Source organism: Bactrocera oleae, chromosome 3 (assembly GCF_042242935.1).
Source record: "Bactrocera oleae isolate idBacOlea1 chromosome 3, idBacOlea1, whole genome shotgun sequence".
In the NCBI taxonomy this organism is placed as follows: Eukaryota; Metazoa; Arthropoda; class Insecta; order Diptera; family Tephritidae; genus Bactrocera; species Bactrocera oleae.
The window spans coordinates 587,738-601,565 of record NC_091537.1 but is presented as its reverse complement, the minus strand read 5'-3'; the positions used below and the strand labels follow the sequence as shown (position 1 = coordinate 601,565).

The 13,828-nt window shown below is 36.2% G+C and overlaps 2 protein-coding genes across 2 annotated transcripts in view; one reads left to right on the top strand and one right to left on the bottom strand.

Moving 5' to 3' along the window:
• Positions 1-38: 38 nt before the first annotated feature.
• Pif1 (Pif1 DNA helicase) lies at positions 39-2,331 on the bottom strand. Its single transcript, XM_014230947.3, has 3 exons — positions 1,449-2,331; positions 1,228-1,388; positions 39-1,165 (listed from the first exon to the last, which is right to left on the bottom strand). Exons 1-3 carry the CDS (start codon positions 2,242-2,244, stop codon positions 134-136), a joined length of 1,989 nt encoding a protein of 662 aa, XP_014086422.1. The 5' UTR covers positions 2,245-2,331; the 3' UTR covers positions 39-133.
• A 907-nt stretch (positions 2,332-3,238) lies between these two features.
• Positions 3,239-13,828, top strand: part of Snoo (Sno oncogene) — a 73,858-nt gene continuing 63,268 nt past the window's right edge. Inside the window, exon 1 of the mRNA XM_014231075.3 lies at positions 3,239-6,880. Coding sequence (XP_014086550.1) covers positions 5,636-6,880 — 1,245 coding nt within the window. The 5' untranslated portion in view covers positions 3,239-5,635. The remainder of the gene's footprint in view (positions 6,881-13,828) is intronic.

The window sequence follows — 13,828 nt, the reverse complement described above, 5'->3', positions numbered from 1 at the left end:
TGCCACTTAATTTTCAAATTTAAACTAAATTATCATAATACAGATTGAGAAATTTTAGTTGAGATATTGGAAGGCTAAATTAAATTAATATATAAAGTTTTACTTCATATCTAAACAAGTAGTTGCGTATTTGTTAGCTTATAGATACTAATGGTTTATCCATTAGACTCTTCTTTAATTTGGATATAGCACTCGATTTCGGATCATTTTTTTCACGTTTTATGTTTTTTGCACCTAGTGGTATCATTGTACTGTCATGTAAGCGTCTGCGAAATAGCTTGTAATACTGAAGGACCTGTGCATTGGCCCAGACTTGTTTTGGATCGAAATCTAATATTCGTAAAGAGTCCAATGATTTCGCGCGTGACAAAGCAACATAAGCCTGCCCAGCTTCAAATACCTTCGACAGTGACATCTCAACGCAATCCAATGTAAGACCTTGGCTTTTGTGAATTGAAAATGCCCATGCTAATTTCAAAGGCACTTGTCTCCGTGTGATTGTACCCCCCGATGTTGTTTTTATTATCCACTTCTCATGAGTACAAACATATTCACGATTGTTTTTAAATCGTACTACGGGTACACCCTTTTCAAAGCGCACCACAACACCACGGGCTCCATTTACCAGACCAGCAGATATATTAATATTTTTTAAAAGCATTACCTGAGCATTAATTTTCAAATATAGCTGTGAAATGGCTTGCAATTGTGAGTCCAATTGTTTTACCATATTCGCATCCGAGTCCTCAGACCGAAATAACATTTTTTCGCCTTTTAAACTTTCAAGTTTTGATTCATTTATGGATTGCGCGTCGTTTGTGTGCGAACAAAGTTGGGTTGCTAGAATACCACCACCTTCAATCTTTTGTTTAGATGTAGCTCGTAGACGTTTTGTAATTTCTTCATTAATATGCCCAATTCGAATATGATTTAATATATTTACAAATTCTGGATCGGATTGTCTGTGTACTTCTTTTAACTCAAAGACGCTCTGTATGCATTTCTCCCAGGCGTTTGATTGGAAACAAAACCGTTGCGTTGGATTCGAATTGTTTTCATTTTTTACCACAGGCGGTAGTTGTAGGAAATCCCCGCATAATATCAGTTGAATTCCGCCAAAAGGCTTGTCATTTTTACGCACATGTCTTGCAACTGCTTCTATTTTCTGAAATGTTGACAAATATTCACAGTTTATTTAATATATGTAATCAATATTTGCCTTCAAACCTCAAAATACTGTCCATCCACCATAGATATTTCATCTATAATGAGTCTTTTACATTTCCTCCAAATCTGAGCACTTGCTGCTCGCGAGGCTAATTCAATGCAACGCGTGAGTCCATAGTCACCACCGCCAATACCGGCAAAAGCATGCAAGGTTGTGCCACCTGAATTTGAATAAAATATTAAAAATAAACAAAGTGGCAGGTATCTTGGTTTTGGCTCACCAATCAGACAAGCAGCAACACCTGTAGATGCAGTCGCCATAGTACCGTCTGGTGGAAGAGCTGAAATAATTTTACGTAACAGGAAACTTTTCCCTGTACCTGCAGAACCTGTGAAAAACACGCTCTTGCCTGAAGTGCATGCACGTAAGACTTCCAACTGTTCCTCACAAAGTTTCAAATTGTCTTCCATTCCTAGCGATGTGCTTTTATCTTGATAAAGCCTTTTCGCTGCAGGTGCATTCGAAGTCACTTTTCCATCACCTATCTTTATATCATCGAATCGTCGCTTTTTAGCAGCCAGTGGTGATGGCGTTGTTGCAGTGCCACGTCCTAACAATCCAGCTTTTTTCCTGGCCATAATCATCTCTGTTGTTGTTATGGGAGAGATCTCTTCAAAATTACTAGGCTTTCCTGACAACATATGAGCTCGTAACTGTTTTTGAGTAGTAGCCTCATCCTTCCGTTCCCCACCATTTAATTTTATAAATATCGTGCGGAGGAAATACATTAAGGTGCCAGGTGGAGCATTTGACAAATACATTGCACACTTCTCAATTTTGAAATTAATTGTCGCTTTGCCTTCCGACATAAATTTCTTATGTACCATCACATCTTTCAGCTTGAATTTTATTGGTTTAATTTTTTCACCGGCGACTTCAATGAAAAGTTCCCTCACATCATTCCGTATTAAACGTAATGTCGCTGTCCTAAAAACCATTTTTTTACCTGTCACACCGACTGCATTAGTCCATAAAATATTGACGGCACAAGTTAGAACTGCATCATTTAGATCCATTATTATTTAACTTTATGTTTTGGACAGACCGAACGAAATGCCTTAAACTAAAAACCCGCCAAAATTGCTGACCTTTTTGTTTACCTTCTTCTTCTCGCTGAACATTCACAATTACTCTCTATTGCCAGTATTTTTGATTTAAATGTTCATCAAATAAACAAATAAATGCATTTTTCATGCAATTTCGGAAACTATTTAACCGAGATAGTATTGCAAATGGCTTTAACTCCTTTTAGAGCAGGAATAATGAACATATTTTTTAATGAAATTATATATTTTTTATGCAATTAATATTGCGAATGGCAATAGCTTAATAACAATAGCTCACAAGTAATTATTGTCTGCGCAGGTAAGAGTTATTTAAAAATAATAAGAAACGAAAAACGTGAAGTGGAGACAGGGTGACATGTAAGTCACCCAATTCAATTTTATCACTTCACATTAAATTTTCTGTTTTTGAGAGCATTATAGAATTGAAAAATCCTATGTTTACATGAAAGTAGTTACTTGTTAACTTGAAAAACTTTGATTAAACATATTTGTTATACCTTAATAAATACTTTCATACTCAACGAAAAAAAAAAAAAAAATCAAACAGTCACCGACATTCCTTCTTTCCGTACGTCATAATAATAAAAATTTAACGTGAACATATATGAAATATTCTTAAAATAATTCAAAACACATTCGTATACATTTATTTATAAATAGGTTAACTATTTTGAGTAGTTGGATTTTAGCTTTGAGCTTTTAGATTATGAAATATTATAACTAAAAACCTAAATGTATGAAAAATCGTGTATACCAATACAACAATGGCAACATTGGTGAAATGAAAACAAAAAAGAACAACTGATTTCTGCATTGCAACTACGGGGATAACTTTTGACAAATTTGGTTCGATATGGTCGGTAAGTACGGAAGGGAGGAATGTCGGTGACTGTTTTGGCTATAATACTTTCTGTCATTTTCTCTGTTGCCAACAATGACTCGGTAGAGCATGATGGCGGCGCCCAATGTATCTGGGAGATACGAAGTCTTATTGTCGTGGTCTTTCAGATTGGCGTCGCCGCTAACTTTGCCGTCACAGCGTAGTAGATAACGCCGTATTGTTGTTCTGCTTCTTTCGTGGAAGAAGGTAGTGTGTGTCGCGTATTTCGCAAAACATTTTAAAGATAAACGAATATTTCTTTGACGTGAATAGGCAAGAATCGTGTAAAGAAATTTGCAAAGTGAATTGAAATAAAGGTTTTCAAGTGCTTATTGTGCACATATGTAATTATAAAACGGATATAATTTAAAATTTAAAGTCGAAAAGCATTGATTAAATCGCAAAATATAAAAATGGTGATAAATACGTAACATTATCGGCGAAATGTGAAGTGCTGTGAATAATAAAAACCTATGTATTCGCAAGTACAGAATATGCTGAAGTTTGCATTACATACTTTAGCTTAAGTGGATGAAATAATGTATAGAAAAATGTGATAAGTAAAGTTTTGCGAAAAATATGTGTAGTATGTGTGTGTTTACAGCAAGCAAAAGAAAATCTTTGGCGATATTTTACACACTTAAGTGCCAGACGTACTTACATACATACATCGGCGGAAACAAACACAAATGCGACAGTAAATAAAAATAAAAATAAAACAAAAATAGCAAAAGCAAATGCAATACATATGCGCGTATGTATGCAGGATAAAAAGAAAAGTTTTGGAATATCAACCAGCAAGTTTTATATGAAAAAAGAAGACAAGGGTGTTTAAAATTGCGACTTGGTCACCTTATTTGTTTGTAGTGGTGTTTGTGCTTCCTCCTCCCTTTCGCTGAATGTTCTGTCAGTATTTTCGACTAGCGTCGACAAACAGACGAGACATATGTCTGCCTGTACGTCTCCAATATATTTGTGTACATACAATTGTAAATACTTTTTCTTGCATTTTCTAATCAGAAAAGCAGCAAATAAATAAAGTGCAAGAACAACAAACACAAGGCAAAGAACCGAACGCAACGAAATTTCGACTGAGAGAGTAAAACACGCGCAAGCTACCAACGCGGCCACCGTTGCCGATTCCGTCCCCAATCACACCAACTTAGAAGGCATTAAGCCGTACAGCATCGCAGCCACTGCTTCGCTCTTTGGGGCCACTCAAACAATTCGTATCGGTATACATTATCGCGTTCTCTCGTTAGTACAACAACTGGCACAAGAGTGTTCGGAACGAGTGAAATAAAGAAAAGAAAAGGAGAGCAGCAGAAGTAGCAGAATCCAGTTGGATTTTTGACATTTCAGCCTCAGAGCGTCAGAATTTGGTCATCAGTCGAACGGTCAGTCGCGAGGTCGTTTGTTCAGCGCACTATTCTGCATGCGCATATTATCTAGATACATTCAAACGTACAAACGCATAAATTTTTACTCACACACACATATATATATATATATATATATACAAATGTTTGTATGTATTCGCGTATGAATATACCTATTTGTGGAGATATGTCGCACAAATAGGCAGTGAAATGTGCAGTGATTGCGAATTTGCAATGCATGTGAAGATGTCATATAATGTTTTCAGAAATTACTAAAAGTTGGTGTTTTGAATAGTAAAAGCATCCCAGTGATAAATACAAAATTTGTATATTATGTGAATAGGTTGCTCAAAGCAACAAATTATAATATAATAATTAAAAGGAGTAAAAAAAAAAATAAAATAAAGACATGGGGATTAAAGAAATATTTCTAATTTTTGCTGTGCCTGTGAGTTTAAAAATAGGCACAGTTTTTTAATTATTTGTTTTTATTTAGTTGCCAGCGCTGCTTTGAAATTTCGTCGCTGCCAAAAACCGGGCTGTTTGTAAAGTGCGCAAAGCAGCAAATAAAACGAAAGTTGCAAAAGCACAGAAAAGCAGGGGGTGGAAGAGAGTGTCAGCAGTAGTGAAGCGGTCTTGGTGCTGTATGTCGCTTTTACGAATGAAAGGACTGACTACGAAAATGCCGTCGGAATTGTATGCGAAAATAATTAAAGCAGTGAAAAAATTAAAGTAATATATGTAAAGAAAATTTGGTATATACAAATTTTCAAAAATATAACATAAAAGCATAATAAAGCACGTAATTAATAAATAAAAGAAATATAATAGAAGATTAAACTTGTGCCACTGCATAATGTGCCAAAGTGTAAACAAATCGATTAAAATTGTCCAAGTGAAGAAGAGTGCGATTAAAGCCGAAATTTTTGGATGTGAACCTTTGTAAAAAGTTAGAGTCGGTAAATTATACTGTTGAGTTGGTGTACGACCTGAAGTTACTCAGATTTTTATTAGCCTCTGAGACTGCCGCTTCAGCACTACCCTCGTCAGAAGGAAGTGTCCAAAAACGGATAATAAAAAAATGACTGAGTACGTTACGCCCAATATTCACACAGTGCTCAAAAAGTATCAGACAAGTGCACCAAAAAGTTTGCAGGGACCTGGTCATGCGTTACCCGTTGCCGGCTGCCAGACCGGCCCCAATTGCCCGCTTGATGCCACTTTGACTGGCGTAAGTGGCAGCGGTGGCAACCACACAGACCTAAACACTGGTGGCGTTCGTAATCTTTGTTCCGGGCACCTGTCGGTTGGGAATTTACCATCAAACGGTTCCTCCAGTGGTGTCCATAAAATATCGTCTAACTGCCCGCAAATAGTATCATCACAATCTTGCTTGAATTCACCAATTGCGGGTTCTGCCTTGCTACCAGTCGCACCGCTAATTAAAAAAGAAGTACTCAGCTCACCCGAACCACATGAGCTGGCTGAAATATTGCCATCGCAATCGTTGCCACTGTCACTTCCATTGTCGATGTCGTCACAAACAACACAACCTCAATCCCAAACAGTTCCTTCACAGCCTCCTGTTACCACAGTTAAAATCATACCACCCCCACCACCGGAGTTGTCACAACCCATCTTTACCGCACCAGACTCGGGGTCTGGTGTATTATACGAAACGCGATTGGAAGGAAAAACTATTGGTTGTTTCTCGCTTGGCGGAGAAATGCGTTTGTGTCTGCCTCAGTTTCTAAACAATGTGCTAGCCGATTTTACACTCGATCAAATAAATCGAATATTTGATGAATTGGGCATCTATTGTTCTCAATGTTCACCTGATCAACTGTTGGAATTTAAAGCTGCAAAAATTTTGCCCACGGATGTAAAGGCGTCCGGTCTGATAACACGCACTGATGCAGAGCGTTTGTGTGCAGCACTTTTACATCGGGTAGATCGAAATAATTACATTAGCGATGACGACATCCCGAAAGGTGCCATCTCCTTTAAGGTATATCACCGCTGTTTCGGGAAATGTGATGGTATCTGTACACCCGAACTTTACTCATACACAAAGCCAACTTGCATTATGTGTCTGGAATGTAAGGGATGGTTTTCGCCACAGAAGTTTGTGGGCCATGTACATCGGGAAGTCGAAAATCGAACATGTCATTGGGGCTTTGATTCACGCAATTGGCACGACTATCTACATGTGGCCTTGGATGTCGAAAATCGAGAAAAATATCAGAAGATTTTGGATGAGCTGAAGGAGGTCGAGATCAAGGAAGCACTAAAGGCTCAAAATGAAATACTTTACATGAAACGAAAGGTAACTAACGAAGTTTACAAGAGAACCAATATGTAAAATTTAAATCTGCATATGTTTTTAAGTGTATACGTTGTATACCAATCAAATTATTTAAAACTGTAGTTTTGACAAAATTGCTTGATCAGGGTTATTAACAGAATTAGATGAGGGCAGAAGCCACAAATAAGGAAGGGAAATTGATTAAATCGAACTTGGTAGTTGTGATCATTGTTCTAGATTCAGTCTGGATAAATAAAAAACATAAGAATTCCTCTAATGCCTCTGATATCAACCGAATAAACCACTTACCCATGTCAAATGCCTTACCAGCCAACATAACTTTAGCTTCAGTTAATCGACTAATACTTTAGTAATAAAACTTACACACACGTCTGCGAATGAACTTACATGAAAGCATATGTATATGTATGTTTGGGTGTACATACGTGTGTGTATTTGTAATATAAGCACAAATATTATTAACCGGTTTTCAGGCGAGACTGTGTCGGTTCACTTTGTTCCGAGTTCTGCATTATTATTGTTGTTGCTTATGTAAAAATCATGTGTGCGTGCACAAGCGCAAACGGTCAAAATAAAAAATTTCGCAAATGGAGAAAAAACAATTAAGTACTCGTACCTACACCAATAGTGTATGAATAAAAAGAAAAATAGTAGAATACACACAAGCAAAACAGCAACAGACGAGTAATCTCGACAACAAAAAAAGTTGTGAAGATAAACTTGAAACACCGACGTATAGTCGAGCGTCTTTGAGCATGCACACATTGAGGTGATGTGTGTGATGACATACACACATACATAAACACATGCAAACAAAATTTCTCGCATACATGAAAATGTGTAGGTCGGGGAGACTGCCGAGGAAGCTAGCAAGCCCCACATACTCATAAATGCATGTACAGTAGACACTAGATTAAGTCTCACCGAACTTGAGCCATTGGAGACCAAAAGAAACGCGCAAAACGTGCGAAACACCATTGACGGCGACGACCAGACTGTCGGCCAGCGGAGACACGTTTTCAAACTTAAACTCAATTGTTGTTTATTTTTGCGATTTTTTTTTGTCTTAACGGCCGTAATTCTTCGAGCGCTGACAGTGACTTCCACTGGGTTTTATTGCCACACTTTAACCGTCAGCACGGCAATCAGTCGGTCGTTCGGTCCAATGTACTGTACGGAAATTCGCGTATTTCGTTGAAGCGATTACTTATGTACAGGTTGTGCATTGCTGTGTTCACATTCGTATCGGACCGACAAGTTTAGTGCTTTTGTTTTGTGAGAATACTTTGCATGCTCTGGATTTTTTATTTGATTTCGAATCCATATTTACATTACTACAACAAGTCTGAGAGTATTTTGGTTTTTGCAACGCAAACCAGTCTTATTTGAGAGCTACAATATGGCCGAGGCGAGTTTTGCATAAAAATAACTGAATTTTTTTGTTGAGTTCTAATTACAGACACTTCCAGTTTAATGAAATCAGTAATATTCCTCAGGTTTGAAAGTATTACATAGATCGCCTATCACTCGCCTAAACTCAATCTCATCCAATTAGAGTTTTCTCCGATAAATTTGGGTTAAACTCTCTGTGCTTACCTGATCAGTTCGTTCGGTTGAAAAGTCAAATGTTAATATGGAAGGAATAAGAAAATGTCACAAAATATCTTTTTAATTAAATATAGAGAAAAAAAAAAATTGTTACAAACTACTGAAATTCGTTTTAAAGTGAGGTTATGTTGAATTCCCGTCATTTCACAGGGTTTTGACAAACAAAATGTAAATACACTTGCAAGTGCCAGTAAATGGTTGACAGCAGAAAGCAAACTCCCAATGCAGATGGACTAAAGCGTGATTTGTTCTTAATTCACCACAGCTGCTTGCTTTTTTGATGGTAGTGGAGCAAAAAAGAGTGCTTCTCGTTAATGTATGCTTGTGTCTGCATTTGCTTTTATAGAGCTCGTGTTGCAGTTTTCTGCATATACCCTGCACAGGCTACAATATCCGAGGCAGAAATATCGTCATCTTTTTTCCCTATTAAGTAATTTGACTTGAAGGTGGTTTATATCAAACAAAGTTTCTAGAAAGTACTAGCGAAATGTTTTCTGTTGGATGCAAACCGTTGGCCGGTTACGTTTTCTAGTTATAAATATAGTTCCTAATGCACCTGTGAAGGGTATTATAGCTTCTAGCAGCCGAAGTAAACGTTTTTTCTTGTTTTGTCAGCAAGCAACGACGGGTCTTCATGACTACAAGTGTCAGAGACACGCCGAACGATTAGACAGATGTGGTTTCAGTCTGATTCTTTGTACTCACGTTGAGGAGTAAGTCTATGTACTGCGAATGTGCTGAAAAAGTATGCCCACAAATTTGATTGTCTGCTTGAGTTGTAGCTTATCCGTGCTTGTGTATATTTCCCCCAGTTTTTGCCTAATAATCCGCAACATTCCAGCTAAACTTACCCCATTATTGGCCCTTTCATCCATTTGAGACAATTGTTGTGTCTGGTTGTTACGTTTCTTAATGAAAGTATTATTTTATCTAGCCGTTCAGAAGGTACTTTACTCTCCACGCTCAACAAACCATGTTTCGTTTTCACCGAGTTTTTATGAATATTATCTATCGGGTTGGAATGATCATAGTAAGTTTGAGTTCCATAGTGACTGTGATAAGTTTAAATAATTTTTGGACTTTCCTTTGTTAACTACTTCCGTTTTTGAAAAATCTAGTACTTATATACGCATGTCGTTCATTTCGTTTCATAACATCCATCGGGCATTGGCAGGCGACTTCCTAGATTGCTTCCATTGTCGGATGAAGATTGTTAATTATTTACAAAACCAATGCAATGGCAAAATTTAGAGTTTTTTGAAGTTTAGATAATCTGTATACGTATGTATGTTTTTATTTTCACTGGGATCTAAATAAATAAACACCAAAGTGATGAGAGAACTTCAGAATGTTGTGTTCGGTTGTGTCTGAACATAGACATGCCTTACATATTTTTATTGATTTCACTCGTGATATTGTTGTGATGTTATTCGCATGCTCCTCAGGTACTAACGATTAAGGAGCTAATAAAATAGTCATACGTGTCGAAACAGAAATCGAACAACGAATGATTTACTAAAACAATAAACTTTACCCGACTAATATTATTATGGCGAGGAATTCACAAATATTACAAAAAATATTCATATGTGTATACTTTTGTGTGTAGATATGTACACATTTAAGCAACTTAGCATGATTAGCGCGTGTAGATCGAGTATATGTTGGGTGATACATTTGTATAATAAACGACCAAATAAAAAACATTACTTCCACGCCAAAACTGATAAGAAATAAAAATAATGGAAATAGTATGGAAGCACACGTAGACCACCCATGCAGATTTGTTTTATCTGAAAATAAAAGCGTTTTGAACTGGAATAATTGTCAAAAAATACTTATAGATCGTAAAATGTCTTTAACTGACGCTGAATTATAACCAAACTAAGTGACATCTGCAAAATGTCGAAGTGCAAAATAATTAGCAAATCATATACATATGTATGCCATACATACCTTGCAGTCAAATTAACTAGATACAGCTCAAATAATCAGCAGGCTTTCGTTCTCCATACAATTAACTGGAATCCCAATTATTGGATTTCGGCCATTTTCATACAAGTTCAAAACAGACCAACAACACACATATATAGTTCATTATGGAGCAAAATAGTTGGCTTGCATTTAAAAATTAGTAGATAAAAGAAAATACTTACAAGTATTTTGACAACTGTTTAGTCTGAAGATTCTAGATATAAGCTACAGAAGGTTACTTTTTGACTTTGATGCTGCTCTGAGGGGTATATATGAACATACATATAGTGCATACACATTAGATTAATACAAATAAAAATATAAATGTAACTGTGAAATATACCTATTACTTGGCATATATGTACACGCATTAGGGTGAGTGTAATTCATCTACAGACATATTATCAACAGTTTAATAATAAACACCCATAGATAAGATAGGAGTAGTGCCAAAGTAGACGAGCAATATGGTATAATAATTTAAGGCAGTGTAAAAAGTTAGAACACAGTAATTGACATCTAAAATAATATAATCTTATTTTGAAAGAAGAAATGTAGAAGGACCAAACTCTACGTTGGTTTCAAATAATTCAATTTTATTCTTGTTATTAGCGTATAGGCATCTAGAGGTACTGTAATTAAAATGAGCTTGTTAAGATTGCCGATATAGAGACATACTTACTCAATTATTTTTACATCCTTGACAGAAACTCTAACTTATTTCGTTTCATCCTCCACCTTACCACTATATGCTGCTTGTGTTCTTAACAATGTATTTTAAATTAGGCAAATTAATATTTACATTTTGTTCACGTTTTACTTTGCCATATAAGAAGGAATTTATGTACATACATTTGTATGTATGCACTATGCATATAGTGTATATGAAATTAACTTTGACCCTCCTTTGGGGTTTCCTAAACACAAATACAATGTGCGAATAATTAACGCCGAATTAACGCTTAAGTGACAGCCACACTATCAACAAATTGCCCACAATCTATGTACAAGTATATATGTAAGCGCATAAATGCATATGCATATATATTTGCATACAAGGGATACATATATAATACATGATATGTAAAGATAACAAAGGAATGACATGAACAACTTGTCGATAATATGTGAACACATCTGACAGTTTTCAGTATTGAGAAGAAAAATCACATTATATACATACATGTTTACATATAATATGTATGTTAATATCCAGCAGCGGGCCTTAAACTATATACAATACATTTACTTTGCAGCTAGAAATTCCCAGCTGAAATCGAATTGTTCGGGAAAACATCGGACTTATAGAAATTTTAGCAAAATTTTTTAATACTTGTAAGTCTATATACAAATGTACATACTGCATATGTATGTATGTGTTTTGATGGGTATATGTATTTATGCATAAATAGATGTACTAGCATAAGGGTATGTATGTATGAATGAGGGCAAGTAAGCTTTTCATTTGGCTGCGCCTAACGCCAAATGCAACTAATTGATGCAAAAGTGCAAAGTTGCTAATACCAGCCAGCCCGCTCTGGTCGGTGTTGTTGTTGCTGTTGGTGTCACTGTCGCCGACAGTAATTAAAACGCCGCGCACTAGAAATCACAATTGAATGAATAAACATCGAATAACAGCGGCGAGGAAACAATAAAGTGGAATAAGTGTAAATAACAACACAAATGACAACAAAGCAAGTGTCAACATCCATATGCGAAAACACATACACATACAAATACAAACATACAAGCGTGCATACATGCGAAATTCATTGATGTGCTGAATATTTGTACGAAAATAATACTTGCATTTCATATTAGTGAAGTACGGAAGTACGAAATAACTGCGATATTCGCTCATGTGTCAAAATGGCGACAATTGCTTGTGTGTTTAATTTAGTGTTTTGCTTAGTTATTTATATTTGATGTTTTACATGATATCTCTTTGCATCTTTATTTCTGCTGTTATTTACAAATGCTCATACATTTATAAATTAAGCCTTTTTAAGACGTTTTAAGAAGTAAATATAGAAACGGTAGAGTTTTCAGTCACTTTCAAGCCACTAAATCATTAAGGTGAACCTGCAATTAAGAAAACTGGTTTAGTTAAATTTGGGTCCTTCATTATATAGCGTTGCATAATGATTTTGCTTTTAGATTAATTTTTAGATGGAACATAAAAAATGGTCACAAACATACTCGGGTAAACAAACAAAAGCCAACAGGGCTAAGGCCCCAAAACTTGTTTCAATATTTTCAATTTCTAAAATACTTCAGGAAGGGGACTTAGCTTATACAACATGAAAAATGTGAAACGATATATTCATATCTTTAGTGTAAAACTAAACGCTTTGGGTATGTTATTTTTGCATTGGTATTAGATTGCTAAAAAGCAAAGTAAGCTTCATTAATCCAGTAACTTGGCTGGTCGGTGCAGCTGCGCAAAAGTCCTTTACGAATGAGAAGAAAATCAGAAGAAATTGAGAATAAGAAAATGAAACATACTTGTAATAGGTTAGTATGCATTTGGGAATGTATCGTGTCATGCCAATACGGTGGCGGTGGTTTGCGACAATATGTACGTCGGCGGACCGTCAGGAAGAAGGCGGTAGTTGACAATATGGAATGCGTAGATGTATGAAGTGAAAATGGCAAACAGCGAAATCGCAAAAATTATAAAATGCATGCTTTACCTCGTTTGCTGCGCCACCCCTCTCCTTATTGATGGTGTAGTAGTAGTGCAATGGCGATAAGCTCACGCTGTTGTGTATGTTGTTTGTATGTAATCATACAATTGTGCTTGTACATGTGCATATGTTGCCTTCCTGTTGCCTGGGATGGCGACAACACGCATTATTTCCAGGAAGAATTTGCACATCACACCCGCTTACCAATTCATATGGTCTCACACTCCAGTGAAATGGCATAATGGGCAGTGAAGAAACAGCACAAATGACGCTCGTGTATGCAACTTTGCTGGCGTCGTTGTTTTTGTTGACTTAAGCAGCGACTTAGTTGCACTAATTGTTGCAACGACGATGACAGCTTTATCCTGAGGGCGCACAATGCTTTAGCGGGCCACTCGGATATTTTTACATACACATGCGTACATATGCATATGTATGGTGTTGAAAATAGAATATTCACCATTGCGTATGATTAATTTTTAATACAGGATTTTATAGCGAAATGTATGGAAGTTAAGCGGGTTATACCCGCGAATATATAAAAAATAATGTCTTCTCACCAGCTTGGAGTAGACTGTTTTTATAGTCTTAGAACAAAATCTAGGGGACTTAGTCATCTAATTTCAAACGGTTTTTTCTTGTCAAAAACATTTTAGAATTTATTTCAATCGGGTCAAAC